The 16829-nt window shown below is 34.2% G+C and overlaps 1 protein-coding gene across 19 annotated transcripts in view; it reads right to left on the bottom strand.

The window, feature by feature from the left end:
* LCORL (ligand dependent nuclear receptor corepressor like) overlaps positions 1-16829 on the bottom strand; it is a 154815-nt gene that overhangs the window by 98133 nt on the left and 39853 nt on the right. For all 19 annotated transcript variants that reach the window (XM_007496679.3, XM_056802453.1, XM_056802451.1 and 16 more), the window contains one exon: positions 9689-9754. In XM_007496679.3, coding sequence (XP_007496741.1) covers positions 9689-9754 — 66 coding nt within the window. The remainder of the gene's footprint in view (positions 1-9688; positions 9755-16829) is intronic.

The following is a 16829-nucleotide window of genomic DNA, read 5'->3' on the forward strand; positions in this document are numbered from 1 at the left end:
CTCTCAATACCACGTGAGCAAGTCACCTAACCTCTCTGAGTATTAGTGAAGATACTGGTAAAATGTAGAGACAGGATTGGATGATCTTTGTAGTTCCTTTTCATGTTAAACCTAATCTTATGACCCTTCAATTAAGCTTATATTTTTCTTCCACTTGTGTGACTCTTGGGAGCTAAAAGCTTATTTTTTCTAACATAGCAGTTAAGCAAACTTTTTCCCCCCTAATGTACCTTATAAGGTAAAGAGATAAAACTACTGGAGGAGACAGATTAATTGTGTACTTGCCAAGTATGTCTTCTCATGTTGTTTTTTATCTTATTATATGCTGTATTTTTTAGAAAGGCAATCTTGCTAAGGGACAACCCTGCTATAGTGGATAGAGGCTTGTCCCTGGAATCAGGAAGACATGGTCCAGGTTCTGTCTCTGTCCCTTCCTGATAGGACAACAGATAAATCTCCTTAACTTCACAGTTCTCTAAGCAATTCCTTAACTTATAGAAGAGTCATCAATTTACATAGGTGACAAAAGTTTTTTCTGCTTTTGAAATCACAGGTTCAAACCCCAAAAAAGGTAAAAAAAAATTTGTAGTTAAATTTGCTCCTTTATTTTGGTCTATCCCAATGGTCTTGCTCTCTGGTCTTCTTGTCTCAAGCATCCCCCTTTTGCCATTCCTCCTTCACACAGTTGGCTAAAGTTATCTGATCAGATTACTCCCCTAATCAAATAAACTACAATGGCTTCTTAATGCCTCTATAAACTTTTCTGTCTAGCTTTAAGACCCTTCACAACTTGGTCCTAACCTGTTCTTCTAGTCTCATATACAGTTTCTTTTCCTCTATTCTATAATAAAGCCAAACCAATATTTTCCCCTGTTGCTCACACATTGTATCCTATCACCCATCTTGTGTCTTTGCACTATCCATTTCCCATGCCTAGAATGTACTCCCTCCTCTATCTTACCTATCCGTACCTCTATCTCATAGAATCTCTCACTTTAATTTAAGATGTACAATTTAAAGCATAATTTTCTATAAGATGATATGCCTTTCCTAATATCCAATTTTTACTTTTTTGGTATTTATTTTCAAATATGTATATATTATTTTCCCTGACAGAATGTCAATAGTAGTAAATAAAGATTTATTAAATGTCTACTCTATGCCAGTCATTGTTAGAAATTCAAGAGCTTTCTTCTTTTTTGTATCCTCAGAATAGAGCATATAGTGGGTATTTAATAAATGACTTACTGATTCACTGCTGACTGTAAGCAGAGATGCTAGTTTATTAGGTATTATTTGGCTATGTAAATGGACAAAATTGCATAACCGATTAAACTTGATGAGTACTTTAAAAAGTTGTGGTGACTATACTTTTATTTAATGGACTATTGAATTCTTTCATCAAACTCAATCTTAGGGAATAATTTCAGAATATTGAACAATAGTAGAATTAATGGACAACCGTAACTTTCAGTCCTATTAACAGAACTGAAACTATTAGTTACAAAGACATATGGCTAAACCAAAGTATATTTGTGAAATTCAAAATGTCTTGTGTAGGCTACTGGTTTAGGATGATCCGTGCCATCACTTGCCTCCACTAATAAGAAAATAGCATTTCAGAAACCTTAAAAGTACTATAATTATTAGTACAATCGGCTGTTTTTCAATTTAAGTGTGACACTGAAATTTGATATCACTCCAAATTTTACCTACTGCAAAAACATTAAGATGTGCTATCTGGTATAATAGAAATATGCTAGATTTGGGGTCAGAAAACCCAAGTCTGAATTCTCTCACAGCGTAAACTTTGACATTATCTAATCTCCCTAAATCTCATTTTTCTTACCCATAAAATGAGGGTAGGACCAAAGAAGGATCCTATTAGATTCCTTTTCCCAGTTCCTAATCCAAAATCCTGCAACAAATTTAACATAAAAGTACAACACAGATAGCAATAGCAAATAGTAAAACACTTAAAATGAAGTCATACTAAAAAAAAATATTGTTTTAATGAATTATCAATGATTAAGTGAAGAATAGGTGAAACCATGTAAGGAAACTATGGATGTGGTCTGCAAACAAATACTTTTTAATAAGTCCTTAAGAGTCTTCAAGTCATCATTTCAATAAAGTTTCTTATTATGAAGTAGTAATAAATTATTTCATTGACAAAGAAAAAAACTCCATGAGAAAATCATTAGCAATCTGTTTTTGTAAAAAACAAAACTTATAAATTTATATGCAGTGACTCCAGAATATATTTCACTTATCTGCCTACACTACATAAAAGCATACAATTATTATATATAATGCATAAAATCTTACTTACATAGAAAAGAGCATTAGGTCCAGAGTCATAGGGCTTGAGTTCAAAATTACTTATCACTCACTGTGTTACCTGTGTTACCTGGAGTAAGTTGCTTAATATATTTGGAACACATCTGCAAAACTGAACCAAACAGCAGTCTCTCATCCCTTTCTAATTTGAGATCTATGATCCTATAACATATTCACATTATTCAATATTTCTTAATCTATTGCATTTTACTGTGTTTTCAGAGCAACATGCTAAAGGAATACAAAAATGCATCCCTAGTAAATTGTTTCAAGAATTTCTAAAGTTTAATCTCCAAGGAAATCAAGAGGAAAAAATTCAAGTATATTAAATTTCTCGTTTTTGTGTGTATTTCTTTCATAACCTACCCATATGGGCTAGTGCTAGCTTTTATGGATGATAATGAAATAATACACATTTTTATTATTGCAATAAAATGAAAAACTAGTTTTGTAAACAGAAGGTTTGGTTTCAACGTCTGGCTTGGACACTAATTAGTTGTGTGACTAAAGGCAATTGACTGTACTTAAGCAATTGTTACAACCCCCCTTTTAAAGTTGTGTAACAATTGGCTATCTAGTTTCATGGGATTCTTAAGAGAATGTCATAAATTCTAAAGTGTGACTTTAGTACAAGATTAAAGAGTACTAATTAATGTCTTTTATCTATTGTTATTCTATCAACCTGAATAAAAGCAGGTTTTGTTCCTTCCAACAAGATAGTTTTAGCAGCTGAAAAAATTTTATCTTTAAAGTTTTATGATTTATAGTTAATAGGGTGATTCTTTCTCCTTTAAAATTAAATAAAAATTAAAATAAAACAACAAACCCAAAACAACAAAATTGAAATAGCAAATGGAAAAAGAAAGCTTATACTGCTTTTCTCCTTTATTAGGAACTTAAAGATGTAAGAAGACCACCAGGCTAGAGTTTTATGAACTACCAGACTTAATGATTAAGGTTAACAGTAGTAAAACAAAAACAAACAAACACAAACACTTTAGAAATCCAACATCAAGACAAATATACCAAATGGTTAAATGATGTATTCTTCCCAACTCCCAAGTCCCCAAATTTAGGGGAAGAGAAATTTGGTTCAGTAAGTAAGGATGAAGGCACTATTATGTGAAGTGAGGAAGATATAGGTAAAACTTCACTTAAAATTTTGCCTGGATTTTTACTGTAACTGCCTTGTAACTGGTACCACTTTCCACATATCTCCCAAGGTAACATTACTAAAGCATGAATGAGTCTGACCATGTCACTTTCCTGCTAAAGAAACTCCAGTGGCTTCTAGGATCAGATATAATTCCACTGTTTGGTATTTAAAGCCTTCACAATGTCTCTAGGCCTATCTACATAGCAAACATAACTTTCCTTCGTGATTTCAATGATCTAACCAAACTGGCCAATTGCTGCTAGTTCATGGTCTCCATGACCTTGCTGTGATGCCACCATGGTTGGAATATATTTCCTCTTCATCTCTCACTCTCAAAATCAGAATCGTTAGCTATCCATCAATCAACAAACACATTAATTAAGCACCCATGTCAATATTTTGCACACAGACAAAAATCAGTTTCTACCCCATAAGAGATTTACATTCTATCAGGGAAGATATGTGCACGTGCACACATGTGTGTATTAGAGTGTGCAAGGTAAATTATGAGGAGCTAGGAGCACAGTGCTAGGCTTGGAGTCAGGAAGACCTGAGTTCAAATATAGCCTCAGATACTTACTAGTTGTGTGACCTTGAGCAAGTTTGCCTCAGTTTCCTCATGTAAAATGAGCTAGAGAGGGAAATGGCAAGCCACTCTAGTCACAAAGAGTAGAGAATAACTGAAAAGGACTAAACAAAATTTTGGAGAGGGAAGGCCATAGGTAAGCTGGGGCAGGGAAGGAGAAGGAAATTGCCATTTAAAAGGTGATACTTGAGTTGGGTTTTGAAAGAAATTACAGTTTCTAAGACAGTGGTTCTCAACATGTGGGTCGTGACCCCAGCAGGGGTCGAACGATCAAAACACGGGGATCGCCTAAAGCCATCGGAAAATACATATTTCCGATGGCTTTAGCTGCTGAGAAATTGCGCTACTTTACAGCAAGATCTTGGAAAGAACGGGAACCCTGATGCCCGCACACTGTACTAATATTAGTTACCTATCAGCAGCCCTCCCCCTATGAGGGGTGATGGATTTACCCTGTTGCCTGGAGACCGGACTCAAACAGAGACCCAGAGAGAGCACCCAGGCGCTGGCTCTGGAGGGGTTAAGGACGAGTCTTGGATCAGGTAACTCCTGGAGCGGATAATGGAGCCAAGTAACCCTAGCAAAGTGAAGCCTCAGCTCAAGCTGGAGAGAGACGACAGGAAGAAGAAGGCAGCGTCTGCAGACCCCCTCCCCAGGCAGGACTTACCTCCCGCCCCAGTGCTCAGACTACCTCCTGCTGGATTAAAATTTCTCAACATTTATTAAATATTGTTTTTGTGATTAATTACTATGCTTAAATTATGCTTGATTTGTAGCAATGAGAATACATAATGCATATCAGGTATTTACATTCCAAATCATAACTGTAGGAAAATTACAGTTTTGAAGTAGCCACCAAAATAATTTTTTGGTTTGGGGTCACTGCAACATGAGGAACTGTATTGCGGGGTCACAGCATTAGAAAGGTTGAGAACCACTGTTCTAAGAGGAGAGGTTGAGGAGGGAGGTGCCTCCTTTAAAATTATGGGAGGATTTTCCTCATCTTTTCAAAATACACAGTATTTATTTTACACATTTTGCATCTACTTGTAGAGATAAAAACCGTTTCCCTCAAATAAAATATAAGCTCATTGAGTACAAGAACTGTTCTTTGAGGCCACAAAGGAACAGTGATCATGACATAGTAATTGCTTAATAAATGCTTATTGATTAAAAATACTTTGTATTATGTGGAGAATTTCTGGAGCTATGTGTGAACAACTAGGTCAATATTTACTTGCAGGGTTTTTTTTGGAGGTTATCTTTTGGGGTTTGTTTTCTAAGTCTAAATCAAGCTAAAAACTCCTGTTACTGGAAATGGAAAGGCTCTTGAGAATTACCTAGATTCAGAGAGGTTTCATACTACTCACAAATGGAAGACAGGCTAAAAACACAAATAAAGAAAACAAGTTGCAACAGGGCAAGGGTGTTTGTGAACAGAAAGAAAAACTTCTAAAACAATAAAGAGAAATATGTATCTTAGGTTAAAAGTTTAAAACTCAAAAGGCGTTTTTGAGAGTTACTCAATCCAGCAACAACTCTTTGTCCCATGTATTCTAGAGAAGTCCCAAACTTAAAACAGATTTTCTTGTTAAGAGCTAGTTTGTACATCTCTTGTTTGGAATCTGGAACACATTTTCCTATGGAAACAAAGTTATTAAAAGTGGTGACTAGGTCCCAAGCTTGCCTACAAAAGCCTATTTAATGCAAATGTAACAAATGATGTGTATTACAAATAAAGAGAATGAAATAATGTTTTAAGGAAAATTAAATAGCTTTCCCTCAATGTGAATGAATGCTGGTTATTGGGGGAAAGTAGTTTTAGGAGGCAAGAAAATATATAATTACAGTTGTATTGATTTAGAATCTTGAAATAATACTTGGAGTAATAAATATTAATTTTAATCTTTACACAGTTATCAGATATTTATGAGTCCTTTCAATAGTTTTACCTCTAAACTTAATGGCTTTTTAAAAAAATTGAGATATATCCTAAGTATTTCTTGTGGTAAAAATTAAGGTCTTTCAAACTGATAAAAGGGAATGAAAGGTGTATGAGGCAGAAAAGGGACAAAATCAGAGGACTTCAGATATCCAAGAGCCCTCAGAAATCTCCTAGTCCACTCCCCTCATTTTAGTGGTGAGGAAACTGATTAGAAACTGAATGTTTCCTTAAACTATGTCTTCTCATGTGTAAAGTATTAAAAAGAAAAGGCAGGTGCCTATATATGCAGAAAGTCCGAGAAAGAATTAAGCTATACAAGGTGAGAGGAATATGTAACAATACAATTAAAACTTTCATTATAACTCTTTATAGTTAAATAAATTAATAATTCAAATCTCAAAATGTATAACTAAATTAAAACATTTTAGTTTTCTTTCTTTGGTCATAATAAGAGTATATTATTTTTCTGGTACTTGTTTTTTGTTGTTATTGGTCTACATTATTTAGTAATGGATTTGCCTTATTTTCTTACATTCCTCATACTTTTATATTATAATTGCCTTACACTATTTTATCAGATAATTTATCATAGAGAGGCTGTATGACATACAATATACAAGATATAAAGCTGGCTTTGGGGTCAAGAAGACTGGGTTCAAGTTCTACCACTGACACCTACTGGTCCTGTGACCCTGGGTAGGCTATTTAATTTCCTGTCCCAGGCAATTATCTCATATTATAAATTATTGAAATGTTCCCTGTTACCAATCACCATTGACTTTGCTTCACCAGAAATCCTCATGATCAATGAAGTCAAAAATTCAAACAAAAAAAGTTTTACATTAAATTTATTCAATCACTGCCCCTTGTTGGGAATTTAGATTTTTTAGGGTTTTTTTTTTTTTTAGAGTGGAAAGGAACATATAAATAATTCGACTACTAAAAGCTTTAAAGAGAGAACTTTGCCTTTTTAAAATGTCACTTTTAGATTATATTCCAAACAACAGAATTATTGGATTAAATAACATGATTTAACTTTTACTGCTTAGTATGGATTTTAATGTGAATAAGATATTGGTTGAAAAACTGGTTTTGATAAAGATGAGAAAGGAACAGTCTCTAAAGATTAGAGACTAAGAAAAGACTAGGAAATACATTTTCCTGTACCAGAAACCCACTTTGGGGCTAATTGGTTCAGGAATTTTGGGGATTGGCCCAAGAGACATGAGGAGGCTCACTCATCTCCCTCCTGTTATTTACTACTATCTCTGTGACTTTGAGCCAGTGCCTTAATTTGACTTAAATATTGGAACTCAATTTTCTTCATCTTCAAATGAGGGAGTAGGGCCTCTGGAAATCCTTCCAAATTTAGATATGTGATCCTATGAATGTTCAATAAAGTCCTTGTTGAAAAATACCCAAATAAACTATTCCCGAAGGGTGTTAAATGACTGCCTGCGAGGAAAAATTGTAGGAGTAGAAACCCAGAAGAAAAACAACTGCTTGAATACATGGGTTGTGGGGATATAGCTGGGGATGTAGACTCTAAATGAACATCCTAATGCAAACACAACAACATGGAAATAGGTTCTGATCAAGGACACAAGTAATAACCAATGAAATTGCATGGCTGTGGGAGGGTAGGTGAGGGGAGGGAGGGAAATAATGTAATTATTGTAACCAAGGAACAATGTTCTAAAATGACTAAATAAATTAATTCAAATCCTTAAAAAAAAAAAGACTGCCTGCCCTTTGATCCATTCATACTATTTCTGGGTCTATAGCCCAAAGAGATAATAAGGAAAACGAATTTTACAAAAATATTTATAGCCATGCTATTTGTGGTGGCAAAAATTAGTTGAACAAATTGTGAGATTTGTTGGTGATGGAATACTATTGTGCTAAAAGAAATAATGAACTGGAGGAATTCCATTATACACAGAGACTGATACACTGTGACACAAATAAAATAGACTTCTCTACTAGCAGCAATGCAATGACCCAGGACACTTCTGAGGGACTTATGAGAAAGATGCTATCCACATCCAGGGAAAGAACTGTGGGAGTAGAAACACAGAAGAAAAGCAACTGCTTGTTCACTTGGTTCTATGGGGATATTATTGGGGATATAGACTCTAAACGATCACCCTAGTGCAAATATCAATAATATGGAAATAGGTCTTGATCAATGACATGTAAAACATGTTGGCTCTAGGAAGGGGGTGGGAGTAGGGGAGGGAAATAACATGATTATTGTAACTGTGGAAAAATACCCTAAATTAATTAATTAAATAAATGAACTTGAAAAAAGAAGAAGAAAAAAAGAACTTAAAAATGCAACGTGGGGTTTGGTTTTATGAGATTATTCACTTATAAAAATGAGTAATAAAGAATTATGTTTTGAGTGATAATAGATGTATCATCCAGTGGAACTGCTTGTCAAATTCATAAGGGGATAGGGAAGAAGGCAGGGAGAAAATATGAATCACATAGCTTTGGAAAACTTCTGTGTAAATTTGCTACTGAAATAAAATTAAGATAAAATTTTTTAAAATACCCAAACTCTCTCTCAGGGTAAAGTCTACTTATTTAATAAGGTTTAGCCAACTAATTCTGTTTTCTATTGTTTGAAGAGCTTAAGTGACTATCTGAATAATCAGCCATAACAGCACAGAGTAGTCAAACTAATTGCAGTAGACATTAAAGGGAAACATTTTGTTTCCTACTCCTTTCAAATTAATAATATTTTTAAAAATTATTAGAAGATAAGATCATATTATTAATAGATATTCAAGTGTTTATAAATGTCTTTTTATGAAATAAACGAGACTAAGGATGAATTCTAGTTTAAAAAGTAAAGAATAGTGATTATACAACTAATCTTAAACTATAATTACCACCATATCAAGTCTTTTTTTAATAGAGAGTAAGAAAAATCTTTTAACTTTCCAGTGAGATAGGGTAGGTTAGGAAAACAAAGTTTAAAAAATATTTAAATACCAATTATCAAAGATTATAGACTGAATTAATAGGGGAAATAGCAATAGAAAAACTGCATTTTCTTAATTCTAATCTAAAGCTCTTTCTTTTCTTTTCCTTTAAAAAAAAAATCCTTACCTTCTATAGTTTACTATCAATTTTAAGGCAGAAAAGTGTTGTAAGGACTAGGCAATTGGAGTGAAGGGTCACAAAGCTAGGCAGGGTTTGAAGCCAGATTAGTGCTCTTTCTATAAAAGTAGTGCTAGTAAGATTAATGAAGACTTTAATTCTGATATAGAGAATCTTTTTAAAAACAGACTTGAGCAGTAGTTATTGAGATGATGAATTTAGAGAACTTCCAAAAATTTAATAACCATCAGCAGAATAAGCTGCTGAGTATAGAAGAGTTTTTACACACAGAGAGTAATAGAAAAACTAATAGGGAAAAGTCATATCCAGAAATTATAATTTCCTTGGAGTCTGCTACTTAAAAGTTTAGTTAAATTAGTCAACATACAACTTAGGAACAAGTTTCCATTTGGTTCTGCCCAATTTTGCAGTACAATAGAATGAGAAACAAACCATAATGGGAGTATGGAACAGGGAAAAGCAAAGCAAAAAGAACACTCATTTATACATTATTTTAGTTAGAAATATTAAAGGAAATGAAGAAAAATATTACCTTCAAATAAACTGAGGTCTCTTCGTAGCCTTGGTCCATAAAGCCCTTCTAAAATACTTTCAAAACCTATTTTTTTTAAAGAAAAAAAGAGTACATTAACTGCTAGAAATACTTAATTTTTTAAAAGTCAACAAAACTTACAAGAATTTTTTAGTACAGAAACAATAAAATAGCTATTGGTTAGCATGAATTATTCTTTCTCTTAGAATGAAATAATTTATAACTATTCGCATTTATGAAATCATCTTATGACCTATGCTACTAAATACTACTTAGGCTATCCCAGGGGTTCCATGGACTCCAGGGGAGTCTATGAAATTGGATGAGAAAAAAAAAATTACCTCTTTATTTTCACTAACATCTAAGTGAAATTTAGCATTTCCTTTAATTATTTAAAAATATTTTTTTCTGAAAAAGGGTCCACAGATTTGCCAAAATGCTAAAGGGGGCTATGACCAAAAAAAGGTTAAGAGCCCTCTCTGGTCTATAAACTGACAAGTCAAAAGAGAGGCAACTTATTTTAAAAAAACCAAAAAGTGAATCTTTCAACCATACCACAGTAAGCTGACAAAATATCTGTAAAAAATTTTTATAAGAAGTTAAAAAACATATATATGCATCAGTACTAAAATATTGTTTGTAGATTTGTACAAACTTGTAGCAGGGACGAATTGGAAAAGATATAATTCCACATGCCTTTATTATGAAGGATAATCACTTTATCAAAAGGCCTCTAAACCCTAATTATAGAAACAGAACAGTAAGTGACTTGTCTGAATCCATACTGTGAATTTGGAACCCACTTTTTAGGAAATTTAAACAAGTTTTCCATAGCCACTTAAAACCTTAGAGTAAAATATCATAATTAAAACAAATTATTTTAGTAAGAATAATCTTAACTTAGGAACTTAGTCATTTATGTTCAAAAAACTACTGCACTGTGTTCATTTCTGGATACTATATTTTGAAAGTGACAAAGTTAAGATTCCACCCCAGACTATACACTAGAAAATGAAGATTATCTAAATTCTTTATTGAATCCTATTCTACTCTTTTAATTTTAACAGAGCAACTCAGTGGTTCAAGGATAAAGGATTTGCAATTGAGGACTAGGGAACAAAGAAGTGGTAACAGGAAGAATAGAACTCATAAGAGTCTGTTTAAATTTATAGATTTTATTAGAAGTTTATGATCTGGTAAAAATTTTCGATGGACCAAATTATGAGCCAGTAGTTGGAAAACAGTGAACTAAATTGCACATCCGAAAAAGGCAGGCAAGATGAGGGACACATAGAGAGTAACAAAGAACTGGGAATGCTTAAGCTAGAAAAGAGAAGACCAAGAGGAAAATATAAGTTATCATCTAAATTTTGATCACCTACCAATGGATTTGTTCTGTTACTGCCAAAGGAACAAAAAGGAGAAGCCACGAATAAGAAAGTTACAAGGAGCTGGTTTTAGATGATTGTTAAAATGCTCTAATGAAAGGTGCCCTGTAAGTGAGCATTCAAAAGTAGGGGCTGAATAAGCAAACAGTCATGGTGTTAAATGAAAAAGGGACTTTTGAATAGGGTAGGAATTTGGCTTATAAGATCTACTTTGCTATGACCAATGCTCATTAGCAGTGTGACAGCACAGTAACAACATCATCTGGGATTTCTGTGATAGCTCAGACAAGACAATTTACAACCTGTCATAAAAAAAGACCCATGAACTTAAGTTCTGAAACATTCTTGGCTCCCTTAAGACCAACGAAAAGAGAAGACAGAAAAGAATGGTTAGTCGATTACTCTCAATTTTGCAGTAGAATACAGTCTCCTTGAAAGCATGGGATTGATTCCAATATCATTTTTTTTTTAAACCCTTACCTTCCATCTTGGAGTCAATACTGTGTATTGGCTCCAAGGCAAAACAGTAGTAAGGGCTAGGCAATGGGGGTTAAGTGACTTGCCCAGGGTCACATAGCTGGGAAGTATCTGAGGCCAGATTTGAACCTAGGACCTCCCATCTCTGGGCCTGGCTCTCAATCCACTGAGCCACCCAGCTGCCCCCTCCAAGCTCATTTCTGAATATAATTAAAAACCTAATCTCTTGCAATCAATCTAGAAGGCAATCAAGAAATTAACATATTCTGTCTGATGTGGGGACAAACAGGAGTGGAAGCAAAACAGTACAGTTAAGGTACCAATCAAATATTCAACACTAAAAATGCGCATCATATGTTAATTAAAAGCCAAATAAATTCCTTTTCCTCAAAAAGCTCAATCTCATAAGGTAGAGAAATCCAATATGTCAATCAAAGAAAAATATAGACAACCAACTAAATTATTCAAGCTAATAGGGAGAAGAATGTGGCATAGATCATTAAAAAGAAATACTTTCCTCATATAGTCCTAATAAACACTGGTATTTAGTTTTGGAATATATTAATTTTTTTGGCATCCTAATAGCACCCAGCATAAGAGTTATGGCATAACGTATTTATCTAATTTGTATGTGGGTATATCAGATGTTCTGGCAATTAAAAAAAACTTGTGTGATTTCATCATTTTGTCATAAGAACTAAGGCCAAGGAGTGGGCAGGAGCTTCCTTTAAGTTAAAACCCCATATTGCCATGCTTAAGATGTTAAGAATCATAGTGTCACTCCAGACTAGAGTGAAACAAGCCTAAAATATAAGCAGATCATCTCTTTTACATGTTTTACCAGAAACCATAAAAAGACGTTGTCAAACAAGGAATTTCATCTCCATCTATTTAAATTAATTTTAATAAGAACACAGAAACCAAATTTAACACAGTTTCTCCCCTGTGGACAAGATTTGTTTCTAATTATAAAATTATACATATAAGAAATGAATGATCTGAGAAATTTCAGTGCTTCCTAATATGCCTCTATTCTTGTCTTCTGTACCTATCTTGTTAAGTTGTGAGTGCTGAATTAGTTTTTAATTCCCTTCATATGATATAACTCCCATAGTCCAAATTACACAATACTTGTTGAAAAACGTAGCTCAAAACTCATGCCTTTGAGGTGCTTCCTATGATCAATCCTATCCTGATCACATCTATCACACTACCACTGTATTTATGCATATAAGCTTAAACACATACACACACGTAGCTAGCAAGAGGGAGAAAAGGGTCTGTTTACAATCATGATTTTTCGTTAAATGAAAGTGATATTAGCAGTTGAATAGTATACTATACATGGAAAGGAGAGAAGTAAAGGGAGAGGCAAAGGGCCTAAGAAAATGATGATAATGATGGCAGCTCACATTTAAATATCACTTTATGGTTTGGAAAGCACTAAGCATAAATTATCTCAATAACTTTGTGAGATAGGTGGTGTTATTGCCACATTTTAAGGATGAGGAAACTGAGGGTGAAAGAGATTTAAGTGATTTGCCACCGATCATACAGCTAGTAAGGTCTGAGTTGGAACTCAAACCCAGATCTTCCTACTCTTCCTACTCCAAGCCCATTGTTTTATTCCACTCCTACCACACTCATCACTTACATATTAATGGGAGAAGGGCATATGATGATCACAGGCTCATAGACTTAAGAGATGGAAGGCTAGCTTCAGTTCATTTGGCCTAATCTCTTCATTTTACAAATGATGAAACTGAAGTCCTGAAAGGCAGAATGGATTTATGATCACATTATAGTAAAAAATATGAGCTCAGGTCCCTTTCTTGCAATTTTCCCTTTGATTCTATCACATAATGAAGATGGCAATTTGGGAATAGGATGGAAAAAAAAAGAAACTAGTTTACTCATTATCCAAAGAAAGAAGCTAACTTTGTCTATTTAACTTATAGAGATGACAGGTCTAAACAGAGGAAAAAATAATTCAGTATGTTAATTGTTTTTTTTAATCAATGATAGACTAAAGGTCCAGATATGCTTATCAAATTTCATGAAATATGGAAGAACAGAATATAGTCATAATCCAAAATAACCCCAACAAAGTAGAACTTTGGGATGAATCTAATGAAAGAAAATTTAATAAGGATGAATGTGAAGTTTTCACCTCAGGTTTATAAAAATCAGTGTCATTAGTACAAAATAAGAGAGGGATGGCTAGATAAGCAGTCTGTCCAAAACAAATCCAGGGGTTTTAGTGACCTGTAATGGGAGGCAAAGCTTCTAAAGATAAGATGATAGTCCCACTGTTCAAGTGCCCTGGCCATTCTACATCTGAAGTACTGTGTTCAAATTCTGGGTTCTACATTTTAGGAAGGATAGTGAAAAGTTGGGAACATCTAATGGAAGGAGAACAGAATAGTGAAGGGTTCTGAGATTTTACCACATAGGGACCAGCTGATAGAACTAGGGATATTTAAGTCTGGAGAAAAGAAGATATAATAGTAATGTAACTAACTGCCTTTTAAGTATCTGGAGGGCTTACAAATAAGAGATTAGAAAATATGATTTGCCACACTTGGCCCAGAGAATAGAAATGGGGGGAAAAATGGGTGCAAGTTGCAGATGGATAAATTTAGCTTTCCTATATGGAAAAATCTTCTTAACAATTAGTTATTTTAAAACCCTTATCTTTTATCTTAGAATCAATACTAAGTATCAATTCCAAGGCAGAAGAGTGGCAAGGGCTATGCAATTGGGGTTAAGTGACTTGTTCAGGATTGCACCAGTATCTGAGTCCAGATCTGAGCCCAGGACAACTCCCAACTCCACGCCTGGCTATCTTATCCACTGAATCACCTAGCTACCCCTAGAGTTATTATAAAAGAAAAATGGGCTTCTTCAGAAAAATGATTACAACTGATACTTATATAGAACTTTAAGGTCTACAGGGTAGGCACTAGGGGTCTTTAGGAAATGATGTTATTCAATGAGGTAATGTAAAAAAATTTTAATCAGATACAGGTTGGGCTAGATGACCTATAAGATTCCTTCCAACTGGCATCTAGACCATCACCTTGTTAAAAAAAAAACAACTCAATATTACAACTAAATTATTAGAAAGGGCAATAGAGGGGACTTACTGTGGGGTAATTACAGCAACCCCAAAACATTCTGAAAAGTCTCTCGACTCTGAAAACGATGGAAAATAGATGATTAAAGATACTGATTCCTCTCTCTCTCTCTCTCTCTCTCTCTCTCTCTCTCTCTCTCTCTCTCTCTCTCTCTCTCTCTCTCTCTCTCTCTCACACACACACACACACACACACACACACAAAACAAATGTAATACGGCTGGAGAAATCTGGAAATCAATTCAGTTAACAAGTTTCTTATTTCCTAGCCAAATATTTGAGTACAAGCTCATTTGCTAACAGAAGAAATCCTATGAGGAAGGTGAGAAATCAGAGATCAAGTTTATAAGACTCAGAAAGGAAGACAATAAAATAGTAAAAATCATAGGTGGAATTCCTCCCCCCCTCCAAAAGTGAATGAGTAAACTGAGAGAGTAAGAGAGTAAGAGAACAAGGAGAGAAGGAAAGGGAAAAAAGGGAAAGAGAGAAATGGAAGAGTTGGGAGAGAAAAGTAGAGAGAGTGGGGGAAGGGGGAAGAAGAAATGTAAAGATTAAAATTAATATACAATAAATATATTTTATAAAGTTTTATTAATTATAATTAAAGCAAAAGAACTGCCTTGAATTCAGCTGGGTCAGAGGTCAAAAAAGAGCACAAGGGAGGAGCATACATCCATCTAAATACCAATGATGTGATCTTGACAACATGGAGACGCAGGAGAGATTATAGGGAATTTTGGGAAATACTAAAGACTTCTGGGGAATGAAGTCAAAGGTTCAAAATCTCCATTAATTCAGAGGGGAAGGAGAGAAGAAGAGAGGGTAAGGTTAGGGAAAAGGAACAGAAAAGGGGAAAATATGAGGAAGAGTTAGTAAAAGGGGAAAGGAGAGACAAGAAAGAATGGATAGAGACATTTATCTGATAAGCACTGCTTATGAACAAGAAGCTAGATTTGAGAAATTGCATAGTGCTTTTAATAATCCCAAACTACTCTCATTTAAAAAAAAAACAAAACAATATTCCCCTGTAATGCTGAAAATCATTGAACAAAATATTTCCACAAAATCAGAATTGTAAGTGGCCTAAAAACCAATTTAGAGATATGTGGTGGTATGCTGTCCGATTCCCAGGCAAGAATTTGCATGAAACATAATCAAGAAAATATATAATTAAAAAGGATCAAGGTTCACAGATCTAGTGCTGAATGGGACCCTGGAGATCATCAAAGTCCATTCCCATTTTATTAATGAGGAAACTAAGGCCTATAGAAGTGAAGTTACTTGCTCAAGGTCACAGCAGATGAGAGCTGAAATTCAAAATCAGATCCTGTTTGCTCATGTTTAGTTTTCTTTCTACTGTTCCAACTATGTGTTAATTTGGAAATAAATCTGTTCAAGTAGTTTAACAGGATATAAAAAATATTAAAATCTCTAGTAAAATATCTCCATCTTGTAAGAGGCCTTAAAGAATGAGAGGGAAAAGAATCACACCTGAAGGGAAAACATAGTAAGTTCTAATTTGTATCATCAGAGGGAATACTTATAATAATGAGCTAACAGATTTGAAGTACTATTTATCTATTCAATTACTTATCTATTATCTTTAGTTTTTGAAGAAGAAAACAAAAATGGTGTTGAAATCCAATACAAAGTGAAAAAATGGCAAGAGATGACTTAGATACCATGAGGTTCAAATCACCAGACCAGCAAAAAGGTTTTGGCTTCAGGGAACAGAATCAGCACAATAGATCAAAGTCACAAAGAAGCAAATTTAGGATTGATGGGGGTGGGTTTGGGTTAAACTCTTAATAATTAGAGATATACAAATGTAGAATGAACTCCTTTGGGAGTAGTGAGTTCCCCCCTCCATTGGAAGTCTTCCAGCAAAGGTTAGATTAGAAAATAACCCCACAGTTATCTGGGAGAGAACAATTATTTAAATATGAATTGAATTAAACAGCCCCTAAGGTTTTTTTCAACCATAAAGTTCTGTGACTGTGACAAAATACATACAGCCTAGAATACTGAAAAAACTGTACTACTGTGCTATCATAGGAAGAAACTCAAAAAGAACAATATGGTTCTAGAGATTTTTTTGAATTTGATTCTCATCAGAACTGTAGTATGTACTACAAAGAAC

This window comes from Monodelphis domestica, chromosome 6 (genome assembly GCF_027887165.1).
Source record: "Monodelphis domestica isolate mMonDom1 chromosome 6, mMonDom1.pri, whole genome shotgun sequence".
Classification (NCBI taxonomy): Eukaryota; Metazoa; Chordata; class Mammalia; order Didelphimorphia; family Didelphidae; genus Monodelphis; species Monodelphis domestica.